The sequence below is a fragment of the Prosopis cineraria genome, unplaced genomic scaffold (assembly GCF_029017545.1).
Source record: "Prosopis cineraria cultivar Desert tree isolate PC_DT_omini unplaced genomic scaffold, ASM2901754v1 PC3, whole genome shotgun sequence".
NCBI classification, from domain to species: domain Eukaryota; kingdom Viridiplantae; phylum Streptophyta; class Magnoliopsida; order Fabales; family Fabaceae; genus Prosopis; species Prosopis cineraria.
The window spans coordinates 5,507,542-5,523,540 of record NW_026555334.1 but is presented as its reverse complement, the minus strand read 5'-3'; the positions used below and the strand labels follow the sequence as shown (position 1 = coordinate 5,523,540).

The window sequence follows — 15,999 nt, the reverse complement described above, 5'->3', positions numbered from 1 at the left end:
GCCATTGATATGAAGAAAGGTAAAGAATATAGAAGAGAAGAGAAATAGAAGATACTTAGAGGGAAAGCGACGGGAGACAGAGAGAGACGTTGAATAATACTCTCCATTGATGTCAAGAACTAATTACAATTGAGAATACCCAAGTATTTATAGAGCATAGAGTCTAATTCCCCATGATGGTCACTAATGATCACTAATTGCCATGTCGTCAACTATTATTTTAATTTTACACATCACATTTTATGTTTTGACTATGCCTCAAGCTCAATCAAAATTGTCTCTAATAAAAAAATATTTGTGCACCAAAAAAAAAAAAAACCCACATTCAAAAGCCCCCTCCCTTTTCCCCATTTGCAAGGACTTGTGTTACTAACATATTATAAGTAACTAGAACTATGGTTTCAAATACAATATTAGTCTGACTTGTGTTAGCTAAACTGCAATTGACACATTAAATATCATGCAAAGTTTGTGATCGTAAAAGAAAGTAAGGATTGGCATACTATAACAAGCATAGTATGAAAATTTAAGTCAACCTATTTAATTGAACCAATAAATCATTAGATCAATGTCATAACCAATTTAATAAAATTTTTTATTTATGACAGATTGTTTATTATAGTTTTGATTATTAATCCTTGAATGAGTGTCTTTTGACTAGTTTAATGACCGACATGAGCTTTCAATACCTTGATAACAAGCATTTCATATAGTGTATATGGTTGTACTCCAAAGTTGTTCATGAAATACGCCAAGAGCTAATGATCTTTATGTCTCACAAAGCAAAACATATTCTGTTCCCTAATTAAACCATACTGGTGTTCAGCAAATGACAAGTCCATATACAGCGAAAGAAGTTATTCTCAGAAGTGAATCTCAGGACCTAAGCTGCAATGAACTGTGTTGGCTTCCTGCTCCCCAACTGCACAATGTCAAAAGAAAATTGAAAGCAATAAAACATTCGAAATCGACTGGTAAGTTTTGAGTCACTGAAGAGGATTTGAGTCTATTCTCCACCCTTGAAAGTGTGATTTGAAGAAAGTTTCAGAATTATTGTCCAGCAGATCAGACAGAATAATCCATAATTTTGTGACTGAATTGGTTTTTCTCTTTACCTGAGCTCATGGAGTAAACTAGGTGTTTTGTGGCTCGTAAAATTATTACTCAAAATGTATGTTTGACGCCCGGAATGAGCTCAAAGATGCAAACGTCACCTACTTTCAAGGCATTATCCTGGCAAAATCGCTTCCATCCACAAGAAAATTCACGAACTTGACTTCCTGGATAAGTTATTCTAACTACGTACTCAACAGGCCAATCTGCATCTTGTACAAGAAGTTTGACACTCTTAGTACAGTCATGAAGATGTGTTCTTGAAAATTGTGATGGCACATCCTGCCAGAGAAGGAGAAAACACTGATTAGAAAGCTACTCAACACTGATTATGAAGCAAGAACACTCCAACGAAGGAGTCATGTTCATGCCAGCATATGTCAAACATTTAGAATTAGACACAATGTGACACTTTCATCGCATGGAACTTCCAAACATTGATGCGGAGATGGGAGTGTCAATTTTTTCTACTTCTTCAGAGGCATTACTTGGTAATCAAAGCTTTTAGGGTAAACTCCTGTTAAATATTGTTTTCCATTTTAGTTTTTGATAAAATACTTTGGTAGCATTTGGATTTTACATTAAAAATTTCACATTTAAAATTCATTTGCTTAAAATTATTTGTCTGGATAGTACAAAAAAATTTCAAAGGAAAAGGAAAAATGAGCTGAAATTTGAAACAAGAATGGAAGATTGAGAGTGATAGGTTTACAAAAATTTTTTAATTGGTGAAAGATGAGAACAAGAGACGAGGGAAGAGGTGAGAGTAGTAGAGGCACCAACAGTAAAAACATAAAGAGAAAGAGAGGGTTGAGATGATTAGAATTTCAAATAACGAGATTATTAGAGAAAATTTGAAATTATAAAAGAATTATAATAAAAAAAATGGATTTAGATTTGATATTTTCATGCATCCAAATTGGGAATTTGTTACAAATTCAAACCCAAATCCCTATCAATCCAACCGTAAAGTTAGGCTATTTGGCCAAATTACGTTCAATAAAATGAGCTAGACAAAATGGTTATGTATATTTATTAACATTGTAGGCTGAATTGTTTTTAACAAAAAAAATGAGAAATCACAAAAAAGTAAACCACATAGAAATGTTACATATGAACTTGACTTGTTGCTTCCTCAAAACAATATACCAATAGTTACACCAGCAACATTTTTCAAAAACTGAATAATACTACGGGGATAAAAAATATAATTTTTTCATAAATAAATAAATATAGCCTTGGTCATCTTTCCCTTTAACTAAATTGAAAAGACTATCAGTCAAGCAGGTCTTTTTCAATTCTTATTTAAGCCTATGTTATGCCAAGTTCTCACGTTCAATTTATTAAATATCAATAAAATAAAACATTTTTGTAAACATACTCTGACAACTACATTAAAAGGGACAAAAATGCTTACTTAGTTTGATGTGCCATGAATATAAGCATGGGTCGTCTTAACCATAAAATGAGGATTTTCATATTTGAAAGAACTAGTCTGTTGCATACTGCTGATCTGCTCCTTTTTAAAAGGAATAGCTTTCAGATCTTCTGCAAGATTGCAAGTCCTCTTCCTGCTTTTAACTGGAAATCATCCACAGTGAAGTGATTGAATTCATGAGAGAACTTATCCATAGAGAAACCAATTGACTAAGTTGATATTACCTTCTTCTTCATCTCTAAAAATATGTACTTTGAATGTGTGACCGATCAGCTCAAAAACACAAACTTGACCCATTTCAAATCATTTTTCATTACAAACTTCTCCCATCCATCTTCGATTCTTGGAATCTTATACCGGGCAGGCCAAGTTCTCCCATCTAAGGCCTCAAGTTGCACAACACCACAGTCTTTCTTCAAATGTCTTTCAGCAAATTTGTTGGCACCACCTGTGAAGAGAAGATTCAAAAATTTCATTGGCATCAAAAGCATTGTTTTAAGAATTGGAACAGACTAACAGTTGGACCATGGACCAGAGCCCTTAACAGCTCGATTGGGACCAAAATAGATTATATCTACATGTACATTTGATTTAACCAAAATCCATCTATATTTGACAAGTTTTAAAATTATGATTTATAATATTGTAGATTTATGGTCATGTTGTCTAAATTTATAACTACATGTATATATTTTGAATTTATTTCTTATATATATATATATTATATGCATTTAATATTGTTTTTTATTTAATTTTTATGCTATTGGCTTGATTGCTGATCTAACCAATTAGACTATAAAAACCGAACTGATCTTTCCAATTTAAGAACCAATCTGGTTTTCAAAACCTCAATCACAAAAGATAATTCTTGCTGCAACCAAAAGCTTCAAATAAGCGTCCAATTTTCAGATGAAGCTAAATAGATTCTGATAGAAGGCTCACCAAGTAACATTTACCACTGACATGTGAAGGCTGCATGACTGCCCTGAAAAAGGGATTTTCAGGTTTGAAAGAACTGGCACTGATTAAAGCTCTGATCGTTTCCACAGTAGTCAATGCTTTCTTCCTTCTATGCTTGGATTCAAGCATGTTGAACTCTTGGTAAAATCTCCTGCTTCCCCATCATCTGTGACATTTTTTAGCAGTAATGTCATATAACCTTTTGGTTTTTAAGCCAAACTCATTCCATTCCAAACAAGACACAATCAATCCACAAATCAAAAAGGAATAGCAGAACAAGAAACACATACCCTCTGGTTCCTGCTTACAAAGCTTCAATTCTGCATTGGTTGATTTCTGGAATTCTGTTCCTTGACACTGACCGGGATTAGTTTTGAAGGCCACCGGCAAATTCTGCAGACTCCTCATTTTCTTACAAGGCCTAGAAGATGACAAAGGTGTTTTGCGCACAGCCTTTCGGTTTGCAGGCATGTCATCCAAGGCTTCAACAGTATCATCACTGAGATTATTTTTAGATGAAGAAAGATAGTCTATTTCTAGCGCGCAGTTATTGAATATGAGTACATCAAACTGACAAGTTCCTTCATATTTGAACAAAACCAAATGCCCTTCGTCCAGAGAGAAAAGGCTAGCAAATTCCATCCAATCATCTTGAAACCAAACCTCATTATCATGTTTGGTCCAATGCACTTTCCACTCTTTCCCATCAGGAGGCTTTAGAAACACTGGGCTTGACAAACAACTTCCATATCTCCCAGTAAATTTGTTTGGATTCCTCTGTGAAGTTGTGTTTGCTAGTAGCTCATTATGCCAATATGCAAGGGCCATTTGAATTTCAATTAGACATAACTGATTATGAAAATAATGAATTAATATGATTAATTTTAATTATAATTTATTATATTATAACGCAATTTATTTGGATATTGAAATTGATTTCAGTTGTACAAATTACCATAAAAGACATTACTTTTTAAAATTAAATTATTGATAAAGTTATATTTAATATTATTAAATTTGTTAAATTTTTTTAAGAAGTAAAATATATTATTTAACAGTAAAATTGAATTTATAAGCAACCTATCAGAACTTATTTCAAAATGTGATTTTGGCTCAATAATCAATTATAAGATTTTTTTGGCAGTTTGGGTAATTGTTAGAAAAATTGATTATTTGGCCCCAAATAATCGATTTTTTGTCAATCCAAACATGCAGTAAGTTCACATATGAACTACAAGTACAACACAACAAGTTCTTTATTCCTCATCAAAACTTTACTTCTGACTTTGATTCTGTCACACGTCTATAAGAGCAAAAGAATGCTGAAGGCTTTTGAACTTTAAGATGCAATATTGAATAGGAAATGCGATGTTCTGATGTTTGTCTCAAGTAGCTTGGACTCTAGAATGAATAAATCATTTCAATTTCACAACAGCTAGACATCGGTGTCTTATTAACATACTTTGCTGCTGTAATTTTTGTTATTTAATTTCAAGTTGCCTTCTACCCAAAAAAAAAAAAAAATTCACAACAGCCATCTCTTTCCCTATATATATATATATAGATATATCTCCATATATATGAAAAAATATAACTTTTAATCCCTATAATTTTATTGTATTTTGGTATGAGTCCATGTAATTTTTTTCATTATTTCATGTCCCTCTATTTTATCCTATATATTAGTCTTTTTACTTTTGAATATACTGAATACGACCTTGATGTGGCACTTTAAAATTTTTTGACCTGTCATACAGAAGGGCAAAAAAGGACCCAAATCTCAAATGACAAAGACAGCTCGAAAGTGACCCCACTTAATCAAAGGTTATTAGGGCATTAGTGTCACCTCGTCATTTTTTTGGGTATATTCAAAATAAATGGATTAATGTTGTGGACAGGATAGACTAGAGTGCCTAGAACAATGAAAAAAACTATAAAGACTCATGCCAAAACATGTTACAATTACAGGGACCAAATTTTTGTTATCCCTCTATATATATACGTATATGACGTACGTACATTCTTAAGGATGATCATGTAGCTATTTCAATTCAAGCACAATATTGTCTTCTACTTCTTGATTGCCAATGCAAGCATATAAAAGATCGATCAGAGCTGATTCAGAGGCGAATCACCCATTCCATATATGTCAATCAGGAAAGGGGGAAAAACTGCGAGGTTCAAGTTTCCAATTATTATTATTATTATTATTATTATTATTGTTATTATAAACAAAGAGACGGGGATTAAAAGGCAAAACCCTGTTCAGCTTTTTCATGGCAGCAAGCCCAGAAGAAAAAAGGAGCAAGCCTTCGCGCACATTTGGGGCAAATAAAAACTACGAACATGGAGAGAGAAAATGGGAAAAGAAAGCTTGAAGAGAATGAAAGAAAGAATGCTTACAATGGATCCAAGATTGGATTTCAAGATGATTTTGAACAAATAGATAGGCCTGGATGGGTGAGAATGAGAAGCCATTGTTTGTATGGGCTTTTCTTTAGAAGCAAGAATCTTTCCTCCTTCCTCAGTGCTCTCTGTTCATCCAAGCAAGCCTTTTCATTTTTCCCACAGCGCCAGCTTGAATTTTGCTTTTCTATTGCCTTCCTCGACTTGCTTTTAAGTAGGGGTGTGCAATATACCCGAAAACCCATCAACTCGCCCAAACCCACCCTACCCGTTTAGAAACGGGTCAACCCATACCCATTTAGTGAGGGAAGGAAAACGGGTATGGGCGGGTAATACCTGTATAAGTATAAACAGGCGGGTAACGGGTTAACTCTCGGGTGGCCCATACCCGCCCGTATATATATTATATTTTTTTTTGGCAAACTTCAATCCAGTGGTCTGCTAGTGCAACTGCTACCGTCCACAGTGATCCAGTCCAAGCTCTAGAGTCAGATTAGAACCCACGCTTCGTGACCTTGTCCAGTTGTCCAAAACTCCAAATCAATCCAGTCCTAAGCTCCACTGCTTCAGAAATCAAAAACCTCGCGGCCTCGCTTCATCATTCATCTACCCGTACCGTAACCAGTGTGATGCCGTGAGATCATCTTCATCTTCGCCTGTGAGAGTTGAGATTGCTTCAGCTATTATCGGTGTTCTGTCCGGCGTCATCTTCGTCTGCCCTGTCGTTTCGTCCGGCGTCCACCACTTCGCAAGTTCGCCTGGCTAATTTCTCCACTGTTCACCTGATCTTCATCGCGGCTTGTGTGAGATTCTCGTCCTTCTTCCAGCTCCAAGCCTCCAGCTAGCAGACGCAACATTCAAGTCCTTCTTCATCGCGGCTTTAGCTAGCACACGCACGCACGCAGACACACGCTCTAGGCTTCCACCTCCAGCATCGACCTCAGCTCTACTCTGCTAGCAGACGCCCGCATACAAACGCAGCAGCATGCTCCAGCTCTAGGTTCGACCTCTAGGCTCCTCTGTTGATAATTGCTTCTTTTCTGTGGTTTTGACTTGCTGAATAGAAAAATAGAAAGAAAAATAAAATTCTGCATATTTGAATGTGGTAATTGATGTTTGATGCAGTCAATAGCAAGTTAATGCCGTCTAAATGCTGTATCAATGCTCAGAAACCATTGCTTCTATGAATCATAATTTTTTTGCTCATTTACTTATGTGTTGATTTGTCTGGTGCATGGCTTTTCTAGCATGAACTGATATGGTCCTGCCATGATTAAGGACATGAAGCACTGATTGCGATCTGATGTTTATGGCCATTTTGAATGTATTATTGTATAACTTATCTTATAATTTTGTTGATATTTTGGTTAATGTGATGTACCTAGTACCAAATGTGTTGTGATTGATTTGATTTGGTTGCTGTATAGTTTTTACTTTTAAAGTTACTATGAAAAATGTGCAAGCTATGGAAGGGGCACATGAATTTAAAGCTCCCAATACCACCACCATCTCAACAGCACCTTTTGAACCTAGAGCTTCCCAAGTTGAAGATGCTCCACCTCCTAAACGAAAAAGAAGTGCAACATCTGAAATGTGGAATCATTATGAAAAATTTATAAATAAAAAAGGTGAGCATCGAGCTAAATGCAACTATTGTGGAAAGAATTTTGCAGGCCATTCTTCTAAAACTGGGACTAAGAACCTTTGGCGACATTTTGAATCTTGCCCAAAGAATCCAAACAAAGCCAAGGCAGGACAGTCCTTATTCTCTGCTTCTTTTAATAAATCAATGACTCATCAACCGTATAATGCAGAATGATGCAAAAAAGCAGTTGCTGAATTCATCATTTTGGATGAGATGCCATTTCGAGTTGTGGAAGGGCAAGGTTTTAAAAAAATGTTGGAAGTGCTTGAATCGAGATTTACATGCCCTTCTCACACTACTATGGCTAAGTTGTGCTACAAGATATATCTAGAAGAAGCAAGACGTTTGAAGAGGTATTTTAAGAAATCTAAAGTTCGTGTATCACTCACCACAGATTGTTAGACTTCAATTCAAAATTCCAACTACATGTGTTTGACAGCTCATTGGATTGATGAAGAATGGACATTATAGAAATGAATTTTGAATTTTTGTGTGGTAGAAAATCATAAAGGGGACACCATTGGCAATGAAATTGAGGGATGCTTATTTTATTGGGGTATTGAGAAAGTATTTGCAATTACAGTTGATAATGCTTCTTATAATGATTCTGCCATTGTATTTTTAAAGAAGCATTTAAAGGATTTGGGAGGTCTAGTTTGTGATGGAGAATTCTTGCAGATGCGGTGTGCTGCTCATATTTTGAATTTAATTGTTTCAGAAGGCCTTAAAGATATGAATCAATCTATTGAACTTATTCGGCATGCAATCAAGTTTGTTAGATCTTCTCCTAGTAGGCTTAAAAAATTCAAAGAGCTTGTTAAAAAATTGAGAATTGATTCAAAGAATCTTCTTACCATGGATTGTCCCACTAGGTAATTTATATTATTATTAAATTATGATTGTTTGCATTATGATATGTAATTTTTCCTAACATTTAAATCTTTTTCTTGTCATAATAGGTGGAATTCAACATATATCATGTTGCAGAATGCCGTTAAGTTCACTAAGGTCTTTGATAGAATGGAGGATGAGGATTAAGATTACAAGAACTACTTCAAAAGGAAAGTTAAATTGTCTTCCAGCTCAAGCTTTGTTGATAGGATGGAAGAGGAGGATGAAGATGAGCTTAGTGATCATGATGGTGATGAAAGTACAGTTAAACCTCCTAATGCTTATGATTGGAGTGTGGCAAAGGAATTTCTTACCTTTTTGGAGTTGTTCTATACTATGACTCTTCAATTTTCTGGATCAAATTATGTCACATCAAACACATGCTTTCAAAATATAGTTGCAATCAAAACACGATTGGATTCAATTGCAGTTGAATCTAATTCTTTATTGAGTGACATGGCAGAAAGGATGCAAAGTAAGTATGACAAGTACTGGGGAAAGGCAGAAAACATGAATCCATTATTAGTAATAGCTGTGATTCTTCTTCCTATATACAAATTTTCTTATGTTGAAGTTGCTTTTAAACATTTTATTGGTGATTACACGAAGAGGGAAATGATGAAAAAGAAAATTATGGGGTTTTTGCATCGCTTGTTTGATGAGTACTCTGCAACTCTAACAGCCAGTGGTAGTGAACCATCTGAAACTGGTATAGAGATGGGGGATAGTAGTGCCAGTAGTAGAGGGAAGCAAGTTCCTCTATCTTCTAAAAAAATTATTGATGTGGCAATGCAAGATTTTTTAGCCACTGCAATGAGTAAGCGTCCAAAGAAACCAATTTCAGAGGTGGAAGAGTACTTAAATGTAGAGTTAGTTGATGCTTGTGATGATAGTTTTGATATTTTGGCATGGTGGAAAGTGAATTCTTCCAAGTATAAAGTTCTAGGTTTGATTGCACGTGATTTGTTAGCTATGCCTGTCTCCATAGTGTCTTCGGAATCTGCTTTTAGTACTGGGGGTCGAGTACTAGATGCTTTCAGGAGTTCCTTATCTTCAAAAATGGCTGAGGCACTCACTTGCACACAGAATTGGTTATCATCAACATCATGCACCCCATTGGAAGAGATTAATATTGACTATTTTGATGAGACTTTACGTGCTGTTGATGGTAATAATAATATGAATAAGTTATTTTAATTATATTCATTTTAATTCTCCATATTATATAATATATATTATTATTTACTAATCTAATTGTTTTAATTTGTCTTGTAGAGGAAGAGTCAATAGCTCAATCTTCTGCTGTATCAAGTGACTCTGAAGAAGATAAATGAGGATTGATGAGACTGGGTTTTCACTTTAAAAATTAAAATTATTGATCCTTGTTTATTTAGTATTTGTTGTTAAAATATTTATCCTTATATTATTCAGAGATTTAAACTTTTAGAATGATGCTACTTGAGCACTTATGTTAAGTTCTAGTGGAATGAAAATTATATATTTTTATTCCTTTTTTTTTTAAGAAAATGGGTGTTGTGGGTAAACGGGTGACCCAAACCCGCCCAGACCCGTTTGCACCCATTTAAAAATGGGTACAAACGGGTATAAGCGGGTACAGGCGGGTGGCCACCCATTTGCCCATAACGGGAGGGTAACGAGTACAGTCACGGGTGGACCGTACCTGCCCGTTTACACCCCTACTTTTAAGCATACTACAATAAAATCTTCCATCTTGTTGGGTAAGAAACAGATTTTTTAAAGCAATTAATGCTATTTTTCTAAAATACTCTTATGAAAATATTAAATTTACTTTTTCTCCCATCACTTTACTCACTCAATTAATATGTGGGCATTTATAATGCTGCCATGCATTAAATGAGGGCGAAATTTTGTTGGAAAAAAATGATATTATAATATTTATTATATTTTATATTTAAAAGTAATATCAGTAAAACAAAATATACATTCCCCTCTCTTATTTGTAAAAACACATTTTAAAAATAATTTTTAATTTAAAATATAAAACACCTTGTGATATTTAAACTAATGTTTCCAACTTCTTCCAATTTTACCCTTTATTAATAATGTGAAAATATTTAATATAGTTATATTATTTTTAAAAGTAAAAAAAAGAATATATCTTATTTTTTTATGATATAAAAATTAATTTTTCTTAATATGCATAAAACCATGAAAGTATCTTACAATAAAACTGAAAAAAAAGTATTTACTTATACAATTTATGTATATTTATCTTGTCATAATTTAAAAATGAATTATAAAATTCCTGTATAGAGTGTCACAAATTATTCATGATTCGTAAGGTTGTTTATAATACTATAATATTGTATATTTATTCTTGGCTTAAAAATAAATTGCATGTGTGCTATTTTTTGAATTATAGGGCCATGATGTAAGTTGTGCAAAGGAAAGCAAATTAGGTTATGTCATATAACAATAATTCTTCACACCTGAGTGTGAGGTCTTTCAATAGGCAATGTTTTTTAATAGCCTAATGTCTAAATCTACATGAAAAGAATGTGCAATGAGCCATTCAATGAGATCTTGAATGTCTCTCATATGACTAATAAGAGGGTGACGCTAAGAATGGTCATTTTTAGTGAGAGAGAGAGAGAGAGAGAGAGAGAGATACACTAAATGACAATAGGTGTTAACGGTTGATGCAACCAGTATGATGGTCCAGATCTTAAAACAATGGTTTTTTAAGCTGAGTTGGATGATTGAATTGGGTGTTTAGTGGCTCCAAAGATTGTAACTTGAAATGTAAGTTTGAACTCTGTTTCTGGAATGAGCTCAAAGACACAAACATCTCCTACTTTTAAATCATTATCTGCACGAAATTGCTTCCATCCCCGAGAAGAAAATTCATGAAGTTGACATCCATGAGAATCTCTTCTGAATATGCAACCAATAGGCCAAGCTACATCTTTTACAACAAGCTTGGCGCTCTTAGTACTCTTATCAAAATGTGTTCTTGCAAATTTTGTTGGCACATGCTGCCAGAGAAGGTGAAAACAATGATTATCAGGCAAAACACTTATGAAACATATGAGTCATGTTAATGTCAGCATGTCTTTTTTGTTTCTTTCGATCATCGCCAATTGAAGGGGGGGAAAAACACCTTACACTGCTAATGTTCTAGTGAGAGCAAATAAGCATTTTAGAATATCAAACATTTAGAATTAGACACAATATGACACTTAGCTTCAATTATGCAAAGAACACTTCGGGCATTAGCTGAGATGACCCTGTCATTTTTTTTTTTCTCTTGAGAAAATTAATCCGCATGTCTTTATAATTTTCCTTAATTTTAAATTAATTTCTTATAGTTTATTTATTTTAATCAAGTCATCATAGTTTGATCCATTAAATGTGTTAATCCCTCAAAGTTAAAATTATTAACTTTCCCAAAACAAATATAATTTTGAAGCTTATAGAAAATTTGATTTAATACTTTTAGCCCAAAAAGAAAAAAAATTGATTTGATACAATGTCTATATTTTTATTAAAATTTTTATGAAAATAATATATATTATTTCAAAGACATAACCTAATTATGTAAATTTTAAGTTATAAAAATCATGTAATTAATTTTATATGTATATAATCTTTTAATAAAAATATAAAAGTTCTTAATTTCCTTTTTTAAAGGAAAACTTCAAAGACTTTAATCTTTAAGGATTAATAAATCTAGTATATCAAATTATAAGGATTTAATTAAAAAAAATAAAATCTAATTCAAAATTAAGAAAAACTATAAGAACTTAAAAAATTAATTTTATATTTTTTCTTACTTTTTCAGAGACATTACTTGCTAATCAAACTTTTTGGGTGAATTCTTGCCAAATATTATATTTCATTTTAGCTTCTAGGGTAAATTTAAGTTCTTTGGCCCAAGTTCAATACAGTGAAATAGAAAAATTTGTTACTTCTAAATTTAGAATTGCTATTTTTAATATAAACGAGTGAATTTGCCACCGAGCTATCTGTTTATACTCTTATTTTTCAGTCATAAAGACATTCAATGCAATAATAAGTATAGCAAATAGTAGGGGTGGTAGTTGCACCAAAAAAAAAAAAAATAGTAGTAGTGGTAGTAGAGAAGGAAAATTCATACATTGGATCCAAAGTTTCACTCAGTTATTAATTTGGTACTAATTTTTTTCATTTTTTTGGCCAGCTCTCTATTTAATTTGGTACTTATAGTTGAAATTTCATAATTGAGTCCCTAGAGTTGAAATAACTTTTACTGTAGTCCCTCTCGTCAATTTTCTGTTAACATTTTGCTGAATATGTGATTAAGCTTACTTTATTATCATGCTTTTGCCTGTTTTACGAGCAAAAATCAAATAAATTTAGATCACTATAGCAATATATAGTTAGTTACATCAACAAACTTTAACAAAATGTTGTCAAAATCTTTTGATAATAGTAATTCAATTAAAAAGTAAATAAGTTATAAGGAACAATTACAGATTTTAAAATCATAGAGACCAAATTAAAAATTGAGTTAAAAAACAATAGGGATCAAAAGAATAATTTTTCCATAAATGAATAAACAAGACATCAGTCATCTTGCCATTGAACTAAATTGAAAAGGCTATCATGAACCTTTTTTGTTCAGCTTATTAATTATTAATAAAATCAAACAATTTTGTACAAATCCTACAACAACTACATTAAGAGGAAAAAAGACTTACCAAGTTTGAGCCACGAAAAATGTAAGCATGTGTCATCTTAACCATAAAATGAGGATGTTCAGATTTGAAAGAGCTAGCCTCTTCAAGAGGAGTCTGTTGCAAACTGCTGATTTGCTCATCTTTAAAAGGAATAACATTCAGATTTCCTGAAAATGAATGCAAGATTGTAAGTCCTCTTTCTGCTTTTAACTGGAAATCATCCATCCACAGTGAAGTAAATGGAATTCATCAGAACTTATCCATAGAGAAACCAATTAACTAAGTCAATAATACCTTCTTCATCGTCTCTGAAAATATGTACTTTGAATGTGCGACCGATCATTTCAAAAACACAAACATGACCCACGTTCAAACCATTATCCATTACAAATTTCTCCCATCCAACTCCAATTATGGGAATCTTATACCTAGCAGGCCAAGTTCTCCCATCCAAGACCTCAAGTTGCACAACACCACACTCTTTCTTCAAATGTCTTTTAGCAAATTTTATAGGCATCACCTGTGGAGAAGATTAAAAAAATTTTCAGATCACACAAGAGAATTTAATTCTTGCTGCAACCAAAGGCTTCAAGTAAGTGTCCACATTTCAGATGAAGCTAACTAGATTCTGTTAGAAGGCTCACCAAGTAACATTTACCACTGACATGTGAAGGCTGCATGACTACCTTGAAAAAGGGATTTTCAGATTTGAAAGAACTGGCACTGATTAAAGCTCTGATCTTTTCCACGGTAGTTGTCGCTTTCTTCCTTCTTTGCTCAGAATTCAAGCAGGCAGTACTCTTGGTAAAAATTCCTGATTCCCCATCATCTGTGACAATTTTGAGTAGCAGCGTCATATAGCCTTTTGATTTTTAAGCCAAACTCATTCCATTCCAAACAAGACACAATTCAATCCACAAATCAAAAAGGAAAAGCAGAACAAGAAACACATACCCTCTGGTTCCTGCTTACAAAGCTTCAATTCTGCATTGGTTGATTTCTGGAACTCTGTTCCTTGACACTGGCCGGGATTAGTTTTGAAGGCCACCGGCAAATTCTGCAGACTTCTCATTTTCTTACAAGGCCTAGAAGATGACAAAGGCGTTTTGTGCGTAGCCTTTTGGTTTGGAGGCATCTCATCCAAGATTTCAAGTGTATCATCACTGAGATTATTCTTAGATGAAGAAGGATAGTCTATTTCTAGTGCACTCTTATCGAATATGTGTACATCAAACTGACAAGTTCCTTCATATTTGAACAAAACCAAATGCCCTTCATCCAAAGAGTAAAAGCTGGCAAATTCCTTCCAACCCTCTTGAAACCAAATCTCATTGTCATGTTTTGTCTGATGCATTTTCCACTCTTTCCCATCAGGAGGCTTTAGAAACACTGGGTTTGACAAACCACTTCCATATCTCCCAGTAAATTTGTTTGGAATCCTCTGTGAAGTTGTGTTTTGTTAGTAACTCATTATGCAAATATATAAGTTCACATATCTACTACATGTACAACACAACAAGTTCTTTATTCATAATCAAAACTTTACTTCTAACTTCGATTCCGCCATACTCTGTCACATATCTACAAGAGGATAGCATGTTGGTGGCTTTTGAATTTTTTGAATTTTAAGAAGCAGCATATAACCAAATTCTTCCATAAGCATAACATGCCGTATCCCTCTAAGGGAAACACATTGAAGAGGAAATGCGCTAGTCTAGAGTCAAAATGGAAATATTTCAATATCATTTCAATTTCACAACAGCCATCTGTGTGTGTGTGTGTGTGTGTGTCATTCTCATTCCATCTACCAGTATCCTGGAATCCTGGGTTATTACCATGTCCCACTTAAACTAATCCAGACCCCAACTATGTGGAACCGTTATAACTGCATATCCCGATGCTCAAACTCAAGACTCCAAGATAAGCTAATTCAACCTCCTCAAATGTACGTACTTTCGTATGAATTACCATGTAGCTATTTCAATTCAAGCGCAATGCCTTCTGCCACTTGATTGCTAATGAAAGCATAGCCCATTCCATACATGTCAATCAAAAAAAGGGGAAAAAGTGCGAGGTTCAAGGTTCCGATTATTATTGTTTTTTTTTCCTTTAAACAAAGAAACGGGGATTAAAAGGAAAAAACCCTGTTCATCTTTTTCATATCAGCAAGCCCAGAAGAAAAAGGAAGCAAGCTTTTGCACGCATTTGGGGCAAATAAAAACTACGAACATGGATAAAGAAAACGGGAAAAGAAAAGCTTGAAGAGAATGAGAGAAATAATGCTTACAATGGATTCAAGATTGGATTTCAAGATGATCTTGAAGAAACAGATAGGGCTGGAAGGGTGAGAATGAGAAGCCATGGCTTGTGTGGGTTTTTCTTCAGAAGCAAGAATCTTTCCTTTCTCCCCTCGGAGCTCTCTGTTCACTCAAGCGAGCCTTTTCATTGACTTTGAATTTTGGATTTGTGGCGAGATAGCCATTGTGTGATAAGTTCTGTTTTTTTATTAAACCGTCCGTTATAAATATAAAGCGTCTTCTGGCCAAAAAAAATATAAAGCGTCTTTTATAAAATTTTATATTTTATTATATGTAAGAAACGGATTTTTAAAAGCAATTAATGCTATTTTTTTAAAATGCTCTTATGAAAATATTAAATTTACTTTTTCTCCCATCACTTTACTGACTCAATCAATATGTGTACATTTCCCATGCTGCCATGCATCAAATGAGGGCGAAATTTTGTTGACGAAAAAAAATGATATATTCTAATATTTCTAATATTTTTTATTTAAAATGTAATATGTGTAAAAAAATATTTACTTATATAATTATATAATTAATGCA

General features: G+C 33.6%; 2 protein-coding genes across 8 annotated transcripts; both read right to left on the bottom strand.

Moving 5' to 3' along the window:
• Nucleotides 1-688: 688 nt before the first annotated feature.
• On the bottom strand, nucleotides 689-15,627 carry LOC129304822 (B3 domain-containing transcription factor VRN1-like). 7 transcript variants are annotated; one of them, XR_008591794.1, is made up of 12 exons: nucleotides 15,441-15,627; nucleotides 14,108-14,594; nucleotides 13,798-13,982; nucleotides 13,448-13,673; nucleotides 13,175-13,320; nucleotides 7,438-7,503; nucleotides 5,915-6,973; nucleotides 3,802-4,305; nucleotides 3,494-3,677; nucleotides 2,776-2,999; nucleotides 2,531-2,694; nucleotides 689-1,395 (listed from the first exon to the last, which is right to left on the bottom strand). XR_008591794.1 is itself a non-coding variant. In XM_054944634.1 (6 exons), exons 1-6 carry the CDS (start codon nucleotides 15,513-15,515, stop codon nucleotides 11,177-11,179), a joined length of 1,413 nt encoding a protein of 470 aa, XP_054800609.1. In that variant the 5' UTR covers nucleotides 15,516-15,627; the 3' UTR covers nucleotides 10,883-11,176. The 7 variants fall into 7 exon arrangements, 2 of the variants coding, with proteins under 2 accessions (XP_054800609.1, XP_054800610.1); XR_008591793.1 differs by lacking the exon at nucleotides 7,438-7,503 and having other exon boundaries at nucleotides 689-922; nucleotides 1,116-1,395; XR_008591791.1 differs by lacking the exon at nucleotides 7,438-7,503 and having other exon boundaries at nucleotides 3,802-4,312.
• On the bottom strand, nucleotides 884-4,339 carry LOC129304695 (B3 domain-containing transcription factor VRN1-like). The gene is made up of 5 exons (XM_054944441.1): nucleotides 3,802-4,339; nucleotides 2,840-2,999; nucleotides 2,573-2,684; nucleotides 1,219-1,395; nucleotides 884-922 (listed from the first exon to the last, which is right to left on the bottom strand). Exons 1-5 carry the CDS (start codon nucleotides 4,337-4,339, stop codon nucleotides 884-886), a joined length of 1,026 nt encoding a protein of 341 aa, XP_054800416.1.
• Nucleotides 15,628-15,999: the final 372 nt, after the last annotated feature.